Raw genomic sequence first — 18,615 nt, 5'->3', positions numbered from 1 at the left:
AAAATCCAGCTTAAGTTGCTGTTACAAATTAATACTTTAAAAATAGTAAACGGAGTCCAAAAATTACGATTCCGGTGCCATTAGAACCGTATTTCCTAATATCACATTTTAGAGTCAAAATATCAGTTTTTCGTTAGGTTTATGACCCGTTTACAGCCAACTGAAGTTGGCTGTAAAACTTGGACAGATTCTGATTTTTAGTGTTTAACCTTCTAAATCGTGTTCGATTGATACCGTTAACAAGTTTAGTATTCACAACAACATCAAACATTAATATTATCCAGCAATACTTCAGATCATCAACCAATAATCATAACCACACAAGATCTACATGCTTTACACTAATATTCATTCATTAACCACCTTGTTCATCATTTTAGTAGACTTTTAGATTTGGATCTTGTATGTTCATAAATTTTTAACCGACAAATCTCTTATTAACCATATCAAACATGAACAAGAAGTTGATTAGAAGCACTTACAACTAGCTCAAGGCTAGGGAAGAAACTATGCGAAAAAGAGGTGGATAAAAGCAAGATAGAGAGGTCCTTCGCCTTCCGTTAGCTCCAAGACTCCTTATGCGTGACCCGTAACACTTGTATAACTTTGGAATGAGGAGATCAAGAGCCGAAAATGGATGTAGTGGCAAGGGGGTGTTCGGCCGTGAGCTAGGGAGGAGAGGAGAGAAAGAGAGTTTTGGTGGAATGGTGGTATTTATAAGATCTTCCATATAGCATATTCCTAGCATATTCCAAGCATATTCCTAGCATATTCCTAGCATATTCCTAGCATATTCCTTAGGATATTCCTTAGCATATTCCTTAGCATATTCCTTAGCATATTCCTTAGCATATTCCTTAGCATATTCCTTAGCATATTCCTTAGGATATTAACAAATACGTGTAAGCATAACACAGATATCAGAAAGCAGTTAAGTAATCCCACACAGTCGTCAGACACTTTAATTATCATTAATAATTTGTACGGAATACATGGGATTTTGAGGGTTGTCACAAAAATCAATCTATTAACTTAACATTAAATTATCTTCAAATTATATAAATAAAAATATTAATATATTCGATTTTCACTATTTTCCACTGTTTCTTTTTAATTCCCTTCATCCTTACTTATTTATCTGTCATATATTATTCCTGCATATTTTTGTAGGTTCTTTTAGCTAAGAAACATCTAAATAATCATGCATCTTTTTTTTATGCGTATTAAATTAGATTAGAAGTTGGTATATAATATATTCACATTATAATTACAAACAGATTGTTTTGTCGTATAGTGGAATTAATATATTTTGTTTAGTATAACGGGTAATTTATTAATATTAATTCCAATGATTATTGCTATATAATTATTTTATTTTCTTTTGCGTTTATCTCTTATTTATTCAACATTTGTTTATTTAATAGTTTCTTTGGTTTTTTTACTTATTAATAACTATTCAATATTTCATTGATTCAATCATGTGTAACACACAAGTTTCTAACCTATTAATAAATTAAAAACAAACTAAGTAAAATGTTATAAAAAGTATATAGTACATCAAAGTTATTTTTTTCAAAAACATATATTGACGACTGTGTGTGTTAATCGATTACATTATATGTATTCAAGCCGTGTAATACATGTATTTATTCAATCCGTGCAATATACATGTTTTTAAAGATGTAACATTTTTATTAGTTAGTACATAAAATTATATTTATTCGGACGTGAAACAAAATATCACTTTCAAGTTTTAGACTACTCGTTTCAGTCTTGACTCGTTATTCTATTTTCCTCTCTCCCTTTGTTTTTGGTCTTTGTTCTTTTGTGGTGCATATCTAAGCAAGTGTCCCCTATACTTTGAAACATTAGCATACGTGTGTTGTGGTCCAAGATATAGAAAAATTTAGGATGCTTGTTTATATTGGAGAATATATACATTTAAGTCCTTCATCTTTTATTGATGCTTGTTTTCACCTCTAATTTATAAGTCTCAAAATGATCCTAGACATTGATCTAATAGTTTGAGAGTTGATCGTTTTAGTACACATAATTAAAATTAAAATTGTCTAAAAACATAAATTTTTACTTTGTTCGTACGAAAATATATGACCAACAAAAGCAAACTAGCAAGACGTTAGAGACAAGCAAACAACAACAACGGAAATTAGAAGGAAATTTTACTTCAATCTTTTCAAAACAAAATTTTAAAGCTAGACCTATTCTTAATCCAAAAATAGCCAAGCACCTTGACATCAAGTAGATGATAAGACCATGTGTAGTGATGAGTGAAACAAATGCCCCACCTTTGGGCATGAATCGACACGTGGCCGTCTAGTCAACAAAGGAGCATTTGTTAAAAAGGGCGTAGTGGTATAATGACTCATAATACCCCAATAATGATTACCCAATTATTATATTTTTTTAGAAAAATAAAACAAATTAATGAGTTGGAAATTTGTTATTAGTCAAAATTTCAATAATATGGCCTTTTTGTGGCCACACCCAACAAAAAATTTTCGAAAAAACGTCCAGGGGGCGGTGATCATGGCGTGGAGGAGCGTTTTTTAGGTAAAAAACGCCCAAAACCCCCTCCACTACGAGTGGTCTAATGCTAAGATTTGAAAACCACAAGGACATAGATACAAGAAAAAAAAACCTTTGGGATGACACTAGCAGAAGTGACCAAACCAACCAGATAGACGAAAATAACAATTTACTCTAAAAAGAAAAACATGAATAGTCCTGGACTGAAATAAACTACAAGGTAGTTAAGGGACTATTGCGCATATAACCAAGCGCCTTGATATCAAGTGGACGACAATGACAAAATTTGAAAACCATAAGAACCCAGACATACAAAAAAAAACCTTTTGAACAAAACTAGTAAAAATGACGAAACCAACCACGTAAACGAAAACAACAGTATACTCTAAAAAGAAAAACATGAAAAGCCCAAGTCTAAAAATAAACAACAAGGTAGTTAAGGGACTATTTTGCATTTACCGATAACCCTAAACCCTTGTCTTCTACACATCATTTCATACTTTCACTCACTCCTGCTGCTTCCCCTTAACGCCACCACTCCGATCAACTTCCGGCAATCAATCTTTCACCGGTAAATGTTCCAACTTTCTTGATTCTTTTCATCTTTACATATATCATGCATTTGATCAATACCCATGTGTGTTTTTATCACATAACTTAATAAAAACCCAATCTTTCTTTATTTTCATGCATTTGATCAATACCCATGTGTGTTTTTATCACATAAATTAATAAAAATTCAATCTTTCTTTATTTTCATGCATTTGATCAATACCCATGTGTGTTTTTATCACATAAATTAATAAAAATTCAATCTTTCTTTATTTTCAGTTGCTATTTGTTCATGCCATAATGCCTGCATCGTTAGAGATCACAGCAGCAGAGTTCTTACAAGTATATATCTTTTTATTCATTAATTCTTTTCAAACAGTTAAACTATTTAAATTTATTATTAATTGGAGAGTTAACAATTTAATATCTGATTTTAGGGTTCAAAAAGTTGTAAACTTTACTTGCCTAAACCCTTACCAAAGGGTAGAAATTCCCATTTGCTGTTCGGTTCGACTCGCCGTAAAAGAAACAGTTCTGTGAGAGTATGCAGTCAAGGTGTTCGACGAAATGCGTCTGAGAAAATCCGGGCTGTGGTGTCGGTGGACTCGCAACGGTTAGGTAGTGTGGATGATTTCGAAACTGAAAAAGTGATTCATTTTTTCAGAACTCCGTTGATTCAAGATAGCGCGGCCGATGAGTTGCTCAAGTCGGTTCAAACAAAGATATCGGATAAGATTGTCGGGTTGAAAACCGAACAGTGTTTTAACGTCGGGGTTGATGAAGATCTGTCAAACGAGAAGCTTTCGGTGCTGAAATGGCTTCTGCAAGAGACGTACGAGCCGGAGAATTTAGGGGATGAAAGTTTTATCGGTAAAGAGACTAACGGCGGGTTTAAGACAGTGGTTGTTGAAGTTGGTCCGAGGTTATCGTTTACGACAGCTTGGTCTGCAAACGCTGTGTCCATATGTCACGCGTGTGGGCTGTCGGAAGTCAACCGGTTAGAACGGTCAAGGCGGTATCTTTTATACGTTAAAGCCGAAAGCGCAACGCTTCTAGATAGTCAGATCGTCGAGTTTGCTGCAATGGTGCATGATCGAATGACCGAATGCGTCTATCCAAACAAACTCGTTTCGTTCAAAACGAGTGTAGTTCCAGAGGAGGTTTATTACGTACCCGTAATGGAAAACGGGCGGAAAGCGTTGGAGGAAATTAACCAACGAATGGGGTTAGCGTTTGACGAACAAGATTTACAATACTACACTAAACTGTTTAAAGACGATATTAAACGAGACCCAACGAACGTTGAGCTTTTCGATATCGCACAGTCGAACAGCGAGCACAGCCGGCACTGGTTTTTTACCGGAAAGATTGTCGTAGACGGTCAACCGATGAACAAGACGTTAATGCAGATCGTAAAGAGCACGTTAAAAGCAAACCCTAATAATTCGGTGATTGGGTTTAAAGACAACTCAAGTGCGATCAAAGGGTTTTTAGCGAACCCGTTACGACCTACTCAGCCCGGTACTACATCTTCATTAACCCCGGTTACGCGTGATCTCGACATTCTGTTTACAGCCGAGACGCATAATTTCCCGTGTGCGGTTGCACCGTTCCCCGGTGCGGAAACGGGTGCGGGAGGGCGAATTAGGGATACGCACGCAACGGGTCGGGGGTCTTTCGTTGTGGCGTCGACAGCTGGATATTGTGTCGGGAATCTTAATATCGAGGGCGCGTACGCTCCGTGGGAAGATGAATCTTTCGACTATCCATCGCATCTAGCTTCACCGTTACAAATACTCATTGACGCAAGCAACGGTGCGTCAGATTACGGTAACAAATTCGGTGAACCATTGATTCAAGGGTACACAAGAACGTTCGGAATGCGGCTTCCAAGCGGCGAGAGACGCGAATGGTTGAAACCAATTATGTTTAGCGCAGGTATCGGGCAAATCGATCATACCCATATAACGAAAGGCGAGCCCGAAATCGGGATGTTGGTTGTTAAAATCGGTGGGCCCGCTTATCGAATAGGAATGGGAGGTGGGGCCGCGTCGAGTATGGTTAGTGGACAGAACGACGCTGAGCTGGATTTTAACGCTGTCCAGCGTGGCGATGCTGAGATGGCACAGAAGTTGTACCGCGTTGTTCGTGCGTGTATCGAAATGGGCGAGAATAACCCGATTGTTAGCATACACGATCAGGGTGCGGGTGGTAACTGTAACGTTGTTAAAGAAATTATATATCCGGAAGGTGCTACCATCGATATTCGGTCTATCGTTGTCGGTGATCATACGATGTCGGTTTTGGAAATCTGGGGTGCGGAATACCAAGAACAAGATGCGATTTTGGTCAATGCTAAAAGCCGTAATCTTCTGGACAGTATCTGTAAACGAGAACGGGTGTCAATGGCGGTTATCGGAACTATAAGCGGCGAAGGGTGTGTACGGTTAATCGACAGCTACGCAACCGAAAAACCACCCGCTGTCGATCTCGAACTCGAAAAAGTTCTCGGCGACATGCCTCAAAAAACGTTCGAATTTCACCGTGTAAACGATAAACACGAACCGCTCGAAATAGCTCCTGGGGTTACGTTACTGGATTCACTTGAACGGGTGTTAAGATTACCGTCAATCTGTTCTAAACGTTTCTTAACGACTAAAGTCGATCGTTGCGTTACCGGGCTCGTCGCCCAGCAACAAACCGTGGGTCCGTTACAGATCACTCTCGCTGACGTGGCGGTTATCGCGCAAACGTTTACCGATTACACTGGTGGCGCGTGTGCGATTGGGGAGCAACCGATTAAAGGTTTACTCGACCCAAAAGCGATGGCGCGTTTGGCAGTTGGAGAAGCGTTAACGAATCTTGTTTGGGCTAAAGTAACTAGTTTAAGTGACGTGAAAGCGAGCGGAAACTGGATGTACGCTGCGAAACTTGACGGTGAAGGTGCGTTAATGTACGACGCTGCGGTTGCGCTTTCGGAAGCGATGATTGAGCTTGGTATCGCGATTGATGGCGGTAAAGATAGTCTTTCGATGGCGGCTCAGGTTTCTGGTGAAGTGGTTAAAGCTCCTGGTAATCTTGTAATTAGTGCTTACGTCACGTGTTCTGATATAACGAAAACCGTCACACCGGATTTGAAGCTTAAAGATGATGGTGTTTTGGTTCATATTGATTTGGGTAAAGGAAAACGACGGTTAGGTGGCTCGGCTCTTTCGCAGGTACGTTTTCTTTTTCGTTTATTACATTTTACTATTTGTGTATCGTTTAACTAGTAGGCCTGTAAATGAACCGAACGAACACGGACATATAATCGAACACTTTTTTTTGTTCATATTCGTTTATTAAGAAAATGGACGTGTTTGTTTTCGTTTATGTTCGTTCGTCTAAAACCTAAACGAATAGTTCACGAACATAAACAAACAAACACACGTAGACGAACATAATTTAACAAACAGTAAACAACACAAATGAACAAACATAAATGAACATAACTGACTTAACATAAACGAACATAAAGTATTTTTTTATATGAATTAGTGATTAATTACGATAAATACCATTGGAAAACCAATTTTTTATTACTAGAAAGCCAAATTGCTAATTTGTTATATATAAAAAAGTAGTTGGAAAGTTCATTTTTTATTTAGTATTTATATAAAAATAACTACTTATGTATTTAAATTGAAACGAACAAACATAAACAAATGTAAATAAACGAACATAAATGAACGAACAAAACGCGTGTTCATGTTCGTTCGTTTAATTAAATAAACAAAAAAATTGTGTTCATGTATGTTCGTTAATTAAATAAACGAACATAAATGAACTTCCCACAGAACAAGTTCATGAAAGTTCGGTTCGTTTATAGGCCTATTATTTAGTATTAGCTATGAACAATTCGGGTTTGCTCCAAGTTGGGAACATGGAGCAAATCGGCTGTGTAACGGGTCAAAATAGCTATTTGTGGACCGGGTCGGGTTGACCGAAGACTTTTTTTTCCTCTAAATTATTATAGGCTGTTAGTGTGTTGAATGTTATTACAAAATACTATTTATTTTGATAATGATCTAGCTTTTGAGTTGAAAATACTTTTGACCCATTGCCTGCTGCTAGGGCTGCAAATGAACCGAATGAACACGAACAAGACCTTGTTCATGCTCGTTTGTTAAGGAAATGCTCACGAACTGTTCATGAACGCTTGCCAAACGAGATTTTATGTTTTTGTTTGTTTGTTGTTCGTGTTCGTTTGTTAATTGTAGGCAACGAACGTTAATGAGGATAAACTAATGTCAATGAACACAAATGGAAACGAACGACCACAAACAAGCGTTCATGAACATAATATATAATACACTGATACTTATTAAATATTTTATTTGTTGGAGTTTTGAACTATCTAAGTAAAATATAAAAATTAAAAATACCATCGAACACAAAACAAACATAAACGAACACGTTACCGAACGTTCACGGACATAAATGAACGAACTCGGCCTCTGTACATGTTTGTTCATTTAACTAAACAACGAACGAAATTTCTTGTTCGTGTTCGTTCAATTATTAAACGAACGAACTTCCCGCCAAACGGTTCACTGAACGTTCGGTTCGTTTGTAGCTCTACCTGCCGCGCCTATAGGAGTCAAATGTAGTTGGCATTAAATTAGATTCGAGTTTTTAATTTAATTTTCTTGAGTTTCTTTTTATTATTTCACAGGTGTTTGACCAAATCGGCGACGAATGTCCGGATGTTGACGATGTTTCTTACCTCAAAACAGTTTTTGAGGTTGTTCAAGAACTACTAACAGACGAACTAATCTCAGCCGGTCACGATATCAGTGACGGTGGGCTTATCGTTACGGTTCTCGAGATGGCTTTTGCCGGAAACTGCGGTGTTCAAATCGGTTTAAATTCACACGGAAAAAGCATATTCGAAACGTTATTCTCAGAAGAACTCGGTCTTGTTCTCGAGGTCAGCAAGTCAAACTTGGTCAAAGTGACAACAATCCTTAAAAGCCGTGGCGTTAGTTCCGAAACCATAGGGCAAGTAACCGCTGAACCAATGATCGGTTTAAAGATTGATGGAATGACACACTTATACGAGAAAACCGTCGATCTTCGAGACATTTGGGAAGAAACCGGGTTTCATATCGAGAAAAAACATAAGTTAGCCGCTTGTGTGACATCGGAAAAAGAAGGATTAAAAAACCGACATGAACCCGAATGGCGGTTAACGTTTATGCCAAAATTTACCGATGAGAAGTACATGAATGTCGTTAATAAACCGAAAGTGGCGGTGATTCGCGAAGAGGGTAGTAACGGTGACCGTGAAATGTCAGCTGCGTTTTTCGCTTCAGGGTTTGAGCCGTGGGATGTTACAATGTCGGATCTGTTAAACGGGTCGGTTTCGTTAAACGGGTTTCGGGGTATCGTGTTTGTGGGCGGGTTTAGTTACGGTGACGTGCTCGATTCCGCAAAAGGCTGGGCCGCTTCTATACGGTTCAACTCGTCACTATTAAACCAGTTTCAAGAGTTTTATAACCGTACCGACACTTTTAGTCTTGGGGTCTGCAACGGGTGCCAGCTCATGGCTCTATTGGGCTGGATTCCGGGCCCGAAAGTCGGTGGAACTTTAGGAACCGGTGGCGACCCGGCCCAGCCCAGATTCATACACAACGAGTCAGGTGGGTTCGAGTGTCGGTTCACTAACGTGACGTTAAAGGAATCGCCAGCGATAATGTTTAAAGGGATGGAAGGTAGTACGTTAGGTGTTTGGGCCGCACATGGTGAAGGAAAAGCGTATTTTCCCGATAAAGTGATTTTCGACAACGTTTTATCATCCGACTTGGCTCCGTTGAGATATTGTGACGATGATGGGAAAGTGACGGAAAAGTACCCGTTTAATTTGAACGGGTCGCCGCTAGGTGTGGCAGCAATTTGCTCGCCAGATGGGCGGCATCTTGCTATGATGCCGCACCCTGAGCGGTGTTTTATGATGTGGCAGTTCCCGTGGTATCCAAAGAATTGGGACGTTGAAAAGAAAGGCCCGAGCCCGTGGTTGAAGATGTTTCAGAATGCCCGAGAATGGTGTTCTTAATAAGCTAACTTGCGATTTCGGTGATTTAAGAATTATGTGTTTTTTTTTTTTTTGCTGAGAATGATGCAGAAACCTTGGTGTTTTTGGAACTGTTATGTCTTTGAAGTATTTACATAAAACTTGTCAAATGCTATGAAGGAGATGTTTCATAGAACACATATCTTTATGATCTTAATTTTCTGATGTAAGAAACTGAGGCTTGCCACAAGGGTTTTCTTGGTGGTTTTTTGTTTCGGTTTTTAATGATATTTTCGCTTCTGGCAGGCGAGTTCGCTTTATCCTTCATGCGATTTCACTCACTGTAGTGTCGATTATATTTTCGGGTTTTATAGTAATGATAATTGGCAACTTTGCACTTGAATCGTCTCACAAGATACGATAACTCAATCTTCGCACGTTGTTAACGAGCTCCTTCCAGTAGAAATGATGAGTCCGATGATAATTGTACAAAACATCGAAATTTGAGTTGACATTGTTGTCGTTAGTCACCTAACCGACCAAATTTAATACCATAAAATTGCAACGTAGAACTAGGGGACTAGCATCGTATAGCACCACTATGATTGTTGTTTTCAACATTAATGAAAAACCACAAGACCACTTAATTACATTGGATGAAGCAGAAACAACCAAAATGAAACGTAAGACACAGGTTTCGCCTAGCATAATAAGAACTACATTGTACTATACACTTGGTTTTAAAAAAGCAAGAGGCGCACAAAAGCGACGAGGTCTAAAACCGAGGCGTGGAGCGCAAAAGCGGCGGCCTTTCTGTACCCGAGGGGCAAGCTAATTATATATATATTTTTATATATCTCATCGGTTTTTAGCTTTCTCTATCCAAAATATAGCTATAAGGGTTTTTTTTAATGATTTTAGCTGCATGTAAAAGCCAAAAAAAATCCCAACGTACAATAGTTAGATGCAAAAAACGCCTCAGGTTCGAGAGGCGCGCGCCTCAGGCCAAAAAGGCCCAGAAAAAATTTCAAAAAATCGCGCCTTTTTGGCGCTTCTCATACTTAATCTAGGCACTGAGTGAAAAAGCCCCAGGGTGTGCGCCTTGTTGTGCCTCGTGCTTAAGAGCACCTGAGGCGCGCTTTTTGAAAACCAAGACTATATACATGTATCTTATATACGCATATTACGATACATTATCTAGACATATTCTATATCTTAACCCGTTGAAAGGGGATTTCAAACCCGATTTATGTCTATAAGTTCAATTAACCATTACCATAAAAGACACAAAAACAACTAATTAAGAGCAGGCCAATCCCAACCCTTTTAACCTCTAGACTCATATCATTTTATTATCTTCTAATACAAGCAATAGTCTCTTAAATTAATACAAGGCAATACAATTAACAATAACAACAAACAAACAATCTCTTGCACCAACTATAATAAAACTATTAACTCACCTTAAGTAATCACTACAACCGCTTGTTAAGCCTTCACATGCCTTCCCACATATGCCTGCACACGTTTTCGTATTATAATCCGTTAAAAATAACCAATTTTTTTCTAAAAAAATTAAGACCGTGATGCACACTTAAGCAGATGAGATGATGAATTGTAACAAACAAACTGACCTCAACAAGTTTAGTAATTTTCGATTTAGAAAACGTCAAATATTGATCCGTTTTCTCTTGCGTTCGTGGGATCTGAACTCCTTGCATGGTACTCGTAACTTTCTCAACCACTTTCTTCACAATCGTTTTATAGACCTCTCTACTCATTTTACCTTCTTTCCACGTCGGCTTTAAAATCTCTTTAACAAATTCCACAAGCGCGATCTTAAAACCCCGCATCGCCTTTTCATCATTTCCCATATTACCCTCGTCTACTTTTCCTTCCACTTCAGTTTTTCCAACATTCGTATTGGATTTTTCAGCTTTTTTGTTCACATTTACTTCCATGTTCCCAACTGGTTCTGTTGACTTTTGATTCTCCATTGATGCACCAGCTTTGACCGGCTCGTTGACCACTGTAGAGTAAAGCAACCCAAGCGCATTCGCGAAATTTAGGTCTTGAGATATCTGAGGGAGACTACTTGCTTGTGGGATATCGTTTCTAGAAGCTTCTAGAGGTTTTCCATCTTCTTTAACCGAACGATTCAACTGACGATTATGTCCATTCCCGTTTAAATTAATATTGCCACTATCAGAGTAGTTATTGTCGGGAAAATTAGGGTTTGGATTAGGATAATCATTATGATCCTGTGACCTTCCTTCATAGAAGTCTGATTTTGGAACATCATGTGAAAACCGGCAGTTATCGCGGTTGCATCTACCCATAATAAAAAACTTGCACGGTTTGATATTTTGATTTGACTGACGCCTGTGATCTTGATCATTATTATAACCACTCTTGTGGGTTCTATGGTACTGGGACCCACCCGAGTATTCTGGTCTATTGTTACTCCACTTTTTGGCTGAATCATTATCAAGTCGGTTCGAACCACCATCTCTAGATGGGCTCATAGCCCTGTCCTGTTCCCTGCCTCTACTCCTACTCCGGCTCCTGCTTCTGGCTAACCCATGAGTCCTACCCCGGTCCCGACCTCGGTCCCGGTGTGGACTCCAACTCCTGCTCCTACTACGAGCTCTATCCTTGCCGCCTGCTACTCGACCGTCGCCCCTACATGTAGCATCAAACAGCAGCCAAAACATAAAAAAAATATAATAAAAAGCAACAAGAGTAAAATGCCATTTTCGTCCCTGAGGTTTGGTCAGTTTTGTGACTTTCGTCTAAAGGTTTGTTTTTCCGCATTTGGATCCAAAAAGCTTGAAATCTTGCCATTTTCATCCGAGTCGTAAACTCCATCCATTTTTCTCCGTTAAGTCGGTCTTTAGACATTTCTTTATTAAACTAAAAATACTATAAGAAATAAAGATCCACCTCTGTTGACATTATTTCTTATAGTGTTTTTAGTTTAATAAAAAATGTCTAAAAAGACGGTAATACCCCTGACTTAATAGAGAAAAATGGACAGAGTTAACAAGTCAGATGAAAATGGCAAGATTTCAAACCTTTTGGATCCAGGTGCGAAAAAACAAACTTTGGATGATGCGAAAAAACAAACCTTTGGACAAAAGTCGCAAAACTGGCCAAAGTGCCAAACATTAGGGACGAAAATGGTATTTTACTCAAAAAACAAAAATTACCACTTTCTCCAAAAAAGCAACCCATTTAAAAGGAAGTGATCAATTTGGGCTACGGTTAATTGATAACGGGTCAAATGGGTAAAATGTAGATAGTTAACTAAAAACCCACATGTAGCATCAACAGAAGACAAGATTAAAAAAAAAATACAAATAGAAAAAACCCACTTCTAGCAACCGGTTTGGGTTATATATTGTATTGCATTTTTTTATAACTTTTGTATGATTAAAAATGATACAAAGAATTGCAAACCTATAGGATTGACCGTATTGACCTTCCCACTCGTCAAAAGCAGGGTCCATCTTCATTCCATGTTTGTCACCGATGTTATCATTATCTATTAACATGCTTTCATTTCCTTGCATAGAAAAATCATCAGACATCAGAACATCGTTAATTTCCGAATTTGACCGTTTAGGTGAATCACCGCCGGAATCAAACTCTTTGGTCTCGTTTTCAGCTTCTTTTCTATCCCATAAGGATTCTGATCTTCTACGTCTACCACTCATAATCCCAGCAAGATTCTGCAGCTTTATACCTTCGGTAACTATAATACAGTATAATCTGCATATGCAAAAAGAAAATATTAATACTTCATCACACAAACGAAATGCTCACAAACATATACTTTTACAGACACGTCATTAGGAGTAAATTTTGACGAATAAATAGGATGGACAAACAAATAAACAACATCAAAAAATCTTTCTAATAACATCGTCAAACCATACAATGTAAAACTGGGACTAGCGGGGATACTATGTTCTTTGCAAGTTCTTTGTCACTCGAATGTATATTATTTTGTTGCTACTTGTGTGTTGTGTTCTTTCCAAAAAAATGAATAAGATCATTTTTTTTTCCATTAAACATGGCATGATAGCAATGTATTACATTGTGGTAGCTTTACATGGAAACATGTCGTTTACTTTTAGTTTTGACATTTAAATTAGAGTTGCATAGCCAACAATGAAGACATAACACAATGTACGCTTTCTACATTCCCCTCCGCTAAAATTAGCATCAAATAACCCATTTTGGTGTTATTTATTTTGCGAAACCAAAACGTTAAAACCAAAGTGCCTTCAACAGTATCATAACCATTTAATAACTTCCTAGTGTATATCCAAGGTGGACATGAACATGCGCACAACTCGCATTGCGTGCTTTGTCCAGTCTTAACGGAATAGAGCATAAAGCAAGTCGCCAATTTTGGAGGTGGGAACGATATGGTTAAGTATTGGTTTCAAGTGAATATAAGCTCCAGATCCAACAACTTGATACTTCAATATACTAGATCTATGTATGGTCTCATACCCTCTGCAGTTAATATTGGTGATATATCGGTTATCGGCCCCATGTAGAATATTGGTGTCAAATATCTATACTGATATTATCGGCGATATTGACCGATATATCACAAATTTTCCTGATATTAGTACCTCTCTTCTTAGTTCTACCATTAGTCTTTCTTCTTATTGTTGCTATTAGTGTTTTAAGTCTTAATTGTTAATTGTTAGTGTTTTAAGTCTTAACCAGTTCCTACTTGCTACAATTGTTAGTGTTTTGCAAGTTGCAAAAGGTTAATGGTAGGAGTGTATACTGAATTGCAAGTTGCAAAAGATTTTTACGGCATTAACTGCATAGCTCTGCTCATACCCTCATTCTTTGTGGACTTAAGCCCTCTTTATGCAATGGAATAGTTCAAACCATTCCTTATCTAAAGCTAACGGATTGGTATTCTACATTCAAGCAGAGAGCAAGGACATTATGTAATCACTCAAGATTTTGACCTAGGAAAGGTGACTATGCCTTGAGATTTTGAAGTTAACGACTTAACAGAATAACGTCCTTCTAGACTTGTTGCATCTATCAACCTCAACCTTTGACTTCAATGACTAGATTTTCCAATTTGAGACCTTATGAGGGTTCTTCATATCTCCAACCATTGAATGTTCAATGCAAGTCTTTCTTTCTAATGAACTATTTTGACAACTTTCACATTGATAACACGGTGTTGATGCCAACTAATGTTCTCTAATCTCTATATCAATGCACACTGCCATGAATGAGCCCTACCCATAAAACCAAAACAATTCCAAGGCATATACATTCTTCTCTTCAATAAAGCAACATTCACATGTCGGTGATGTGGTGGGAGTTGTTACTTCTCAACAATTAACAAGGTATATCAACCTAATGTCGATCAATTGAAGCAAACTTATGTCGTGTGTTTTACGTAATGTAATGTGAGAAAATACTCCTTCAAATTGCAAAGCTTTGAGTTTTGGATACGGTGATTTCAAAATATGACACTTCATAGCTTATATGAAACTCATCATTGTCGTCATATTTTTTCACAATGTGTACATCATTAGCCTCATGCCTTTTCACAATGTGCTCACCATTAAACTCGTATTATTCACAATAGCTCATCATTAGCTTCAATTTTTTTTTCACAATATAAGACATGACATGGGGAAGGGTTACAACCATGTATGTTGTAAAAGATTGTTGCAAACAATTTGAAGACAGTTCCAACACAATCAACAATTGAACCAATGTCATGTAGAAGATCCTTCCAAAACTCTCATGTGCCTAAAATCAATAGCTCGAAAATGTTGAAGTGTGGTTTTCTTTATTATATAGTTGGACAAAAGTGCCATGAATGGTAGCGAGGGAAAGGCATTGCCTATGTGTTGCGCATGATCAAGAAAGGTTGGCTATAATAAGACCGATGTGGATTTCCACAATTTGAATATGTGGGACCACAAGACGAAGATATGACTTTTGAAGATAATATCACGTGGGCGAGAAAAAACACAGCCATCTACACATGTAAAGATCACCAAAAAAACAAAAGAATCAACAACATATCACATGGTAGTGATATACAAGGTGTCTAGATTTGCACATAAAGCTAAAATGAACAATATGTAAGGATTCAAGTAAGAGTAATTGTTTGGATATACTCTTTGTTGCATTATTCTAGAGTTAATCACTATCAATCTCGAGCATATATTATATGTTCTGATCGAGCGCACAACAAGATATGATAAATTAACACCAAAAAGAAATCACTTGTACCAAAATTTAAAGTTACAAATCAGGTTAGAACCACAAACTATGGCGTCTATAAAGAATATTTGACACCCCGCCTAGTGTCAAATAGGTAGTCTCTTTATACAGGAGATAAAGAGACATATTACAAAACTAACCAATTACATATTTGGTCTAATACTCCAAGTTGCAGTCTTCACTACTTAAGCAAACTATTAGTTTGCACATTACTGGCATGTGGATGTCCATTGACCTTAACGGTTAAGCAAAATTCTTTGTTAATAGTCATATACCTAAGAAATCTGAAATGAATTATGTAAGATCCATATACCTAAAAAATCTTAAATCAGCTACCTCAGGGGAACACACCAAAATCTATCAATCAGTTTTCCAAAAGTTTCTTGAGGTGTCTACACAGCCTACTTGTTTATAACAGAACAACTTCAGTGGCTTCTAATCCTTCTATTGCAAGTCTCTTAAGCCATATAGCTTTTCACAATACTACCATGTTTACCCTGATATTTGCCTAATGTGACATAAAGCAAGCTAAAAAAAAGAACTGAATAGACAAAAGATAACACACACATAGACATATATATACATACACACATATGCATACACACATTTACACACACATTTACACACACACACACACACACACACACACACATATATATATATATATAAATACACACATATGTATATGCACAATTACACACGCACATATATATATACATACACACATATGTATATGCACAATTACACACGCGTATATATAGGGTTGTAAACGGACCGAATGTTCAGCGAACAGTTCGTGAACCGTTTGGCGGAAAGTTCGTTTATGTTCGTTCGTTTGATAAATTAACGAACATGAACAAGAAATTTCGTTCGTTAAGTTAAAGTCGTTCGTTTATGTTCGTGAACGTTCGGTAATGTGTTCATTTATATTCATTTGTGTTCATTCATTTAAAGGTTTTAACCAGCTGGGGTAGCCCAGTTGGCCACCGACACCCACCTCTTACCAAGAGGTACCGGGTTCGAACCTTGGGGCGAACAAAGTACCCTCAAAGGGTCGGCTCGGCAAGGGTATTTACTGCCAGGCTCAGGCTTGTCGGGTGGCGGCCTGGGAGGGGTTATCCCCTCCGCGGTCAGGGGTACCGTGCATTACCCCCCCCCCCCCCCCCCCCTTCATTTAAAGGTTTTATATATTGTATTTTTGTTTTATTGTTTTTCGTTTTAAAATTTTGAAACCCTAGTTATACTATATGTGTCCCCTGGCATCACTCATTTGACCATTACAATTTCAGTTTGTGTTAAAACTCGACAAATTAGTTTCTTAATTTTGTGTTAATCATGTTTTTGATAATTATGTCAACTGTGTTTGGATAATTACGTTAAGTGCTTATTTTTTTAGATTCTTCGTAATCTTTATGATTTTATTCTAAAATGAATATTTCATGTGTATTCATTTGTGTTGATAAATGTTGTTTGTGTCCATTTATGTTAATGAACATTTGTTTGCGTTCATTTGCATTTTTGGTAAGTGTTCATGAACACGTTCACGTTCATTTCCTTAACGAACCAACACAAACAAGAAATCTCGTTCGGTAAGCGTTCGTGAACAGTTCATGAACAAACTCATTCCTTAATAAACAAACACGAACAAGGCCTCATTCGTGTTCATTCGATTCGTTTATAGCCCTACATATATATACATACACACATATGTATATGCGTAATTACACACACACATGTATATATACACACACTAAACTGTAAACTGTATTCCTTACGAACCTAACACTCTTTCACTACACTGCAAACTGAATTAGCATCAATCATTCCCTAATTTGAATCAACACACACACACACACACAAAACAACCACTAGTCACTTCAGTTTACGAACACAAAATCACAAGATCTCCTCAACAATAAACGCAACAGCAGAACAATTCCGCTAACTCAAACCTAACAAGTCGCATATCTCACAACTGAATCTATAAACCCTAATTGAACAGTGCGAGAGGATAAACAATACCTGTAACCGAAGAAAAAACAGTAGAATTCGATGTGATTGTCGGTTTATTACGCCATTGTAGAGCAGGTAGCTGCAATTCGAAGGAGAATGAGTGGATCTTCAGATTTTAGGTTATTCAATTGTACGAGTCAACTGGTGATTTGGAGATAATATGGAATTTGGGGTTGGAAATGGAAACATTGCAATTATTGAGACCCCTGGTGTGAAATGATAGTTTGCAAATTAGTCCTTGTGATTGTGAAATGTTGCATTTCTTGGAAGTAAGTTTGTACATTTGCAACTAGTTTAGAAATGGAAACAAGTATGTATTTTTATGTCATTTCCAATTCCAACTAGTTTAGAAATCTTATGGTAGTTTAGAAATCATATAGGAAATATTAAATAGTTTGTAATGAGAATTTATAAATCATAAAGTGATATTTTAAAATATGATATGATTGAAATTATAAATATAAGTATATATTTTAACTAATAAAGTCGTAATATAAATGGATGACACTAAATATTTTGCTATAAGATATATGTTTTATTGTCGTCTTTTTACTTATTTTTTAAATTAAGAAATAAAATACGTATGAGAGAAGTAAGAAAAGCGAGAAAGGAATTTTGGTCTCACGAAATTCGAACACGAACAAGTTACCTTTTATTACATATGGATTTGGTTGATCAAGTTTAAAGACATTAAGCTAAAATGTTATAATTACTGGAATTAACATTTTTGCATTTTTTTTGATGTTAATGAATGGAGTCGACTTCAAGTTTAAGTAAGTCTCAGCTTTATTCGTTTAACTTAGAACTGATTTATTTCGATCACTGTCTTAAAATATCGTACTTACCATCTACATAATTAAGGATGAATACATATACTTGCAGGGTTAAGTTATTATACATATGAGTTCTAACATACAAAATACCCTTAACGAAAGAACTTGTTAGGGGTGGATTTTTCATACTCAGGATCCTGTTGTCTTTAGCATACGACCGTATCCTGACATGACAAAGGATCCTGAGTCTCGGTATTATTAACGAGTTACTTGTCCCCCTCAGTAATTATTCGCATGAATATTCCCTCACAACGGTTACAAGCTGAAGGGCTCCGGATATGTCGTATGAGAAGTTGGACAAAATGTGTTGAATAAGGGTGGAAGGGCTACAACGTT

General features: G+C 37.2%; 2 protein-coding genes across 4 annotated transcripts; one reads left to right on the top strand and one right to left on the bottom strand.

Annotated features, from left to right (window-relative positions):
• The first annotated feature begins 2,974 nt into the window (after positions 1 to 2,974).
• LOC110873524 (probable phosphoribosylformylglycinamidine synthase, chloroplastic/mitochondrial) lies at positions 2,975 to 9,478 on the top strand. Of its 2 annotated transcripts, XM_022122463.2 has the most exons (5): positions 2,975 to 3,118; positions 3,379 to 3,441; positions 3,537 to 6,317; positions 7,814 to 9,231; positions 9,266 to 9,478. In XM_022122463.2, exons 2-4 carry the CDS (start codon positions 3,400 to 3,402, stop codon positions 9,191 to 9,193), a joined length of 4,203 nt encoding a protein of 1,400 aa, XP_021978155.1. In that variant the 5' UTR covers positions 2,975 to 3,118; positions 3,379 to 3,399; the 3' UTR covers positions 9,194 to 9,231; positions 9,266 to 9,478. The 2 variants fall into 2 exon arrangements, with proteins under 2 accessions (XP_021978155.1, XP_021978154.1); XM_022122462.2 differs by having other exon boundaries at positions 7,814 to 9,478.
• A 923-nt stretch (positions 9,479 to 10,401) lies between these two features.
• LOC110873525 (zinc finger CCCH domain-containing protein 55) lies at positions 10,402 to 17,612 on the bottom strand. Of its 2 annotated transcripts, XM_035975824.1 has the most exons (5): positions 17,456 to 17,607; positions 14,849 to 15,185; positions 12,611 to 12,922; positions 10,786 to 11,833; positions 10,402 to 10,669 (listed from the first exon to the last, which is right to left on the bottom strand). In XM_035975824.1, the coding sequence occupies exons 3-5, from the start codon at positions 12,865 to 12,867 to the stop codon at positions 10,640 to 10,642; spliced, it is 1,335 nt and encodes a 444-aa protein (XP_035831717.1). In that variant the 5' UTR covers positions 12,868 to 12,922; positions 14,849 to 15,185; positions 17,456 to 17,607; the 3' UTR covers positions 10,402 to 10,639. The 2 variants fall into 2 exon arrangements, with proteins under 2 accessions (XP_035831717.1, XP_021978156.1); XM_022122464.2 differs by lacking the exon at positions 14,849 to 15,185 and having other exon boundaries at positions 17,456 to 17,612.
• Positions 17,613 to 18,615: the final 1,003 nt, after the last annotated feature.

The sequence above is a fragment of the Helianthus annuus genome, chromosome 8 (genome assembly GCF_002127325.2).
Source record: "Helianthus annuus cultivar XRQ/B chromosome 8, HanXRQr2.0-SUNRISE, whole genome shotgun sequence".
NCBI lineage: Eukaryota > Viridiplantae > Streptophyta > Magnoliopsida > Asterales > Asteraceae > Helianthus > Helianthus annuus.
This window is presented reverse-complemented; position numbering and strand designations above follow the sequence as displayed.

Bases quoted from the DNA above. Each gene is read 5' to 3' on its own strand.
- LOC110873524 (XM_022122463.2), top strand. From the start codon at position 3,400: ATGCCTGCATCGTTAGAGATCACAGCAGCAGAGTTCTTACAA. The intron at 3,442-3,536 runs GTATATATCTTT...ATCTGATTTTAG, and splicing joins CAGCAGCAGAGTTCTTACAA to GGTTCAAAAAGTTGTAAACT. The intron at 6,318-7,813 runs GTACGTTTTCTT...ATTATTTCACAG, and splicing joins GTGGCTCGGCTCTTTCGCAG to GTGTTTGACCAAATCGGCGA.
- LOC110873525 (XM_022122464.2), bottom strand. From the start codon at position 12,867: ATGAGTGGTAGACGTAGAAGATCAGAATCCTTATGGGATAGAAAAGAA. The intron at 11,834-12,610 runs GTTTGCAATTCT...TGCTACATGTAG, and splicing joins CAATACGGTCAATCCTATAG to GGGCGACGGTCGAGTAGCAG. The intron at 10,670-10,785 runs GTCAGTTTGTTT...AAACGTGTGCAG, and splicing joins AAATTACTAAACTTGTTGAG to GCATATGTGGGAAGGCATGT.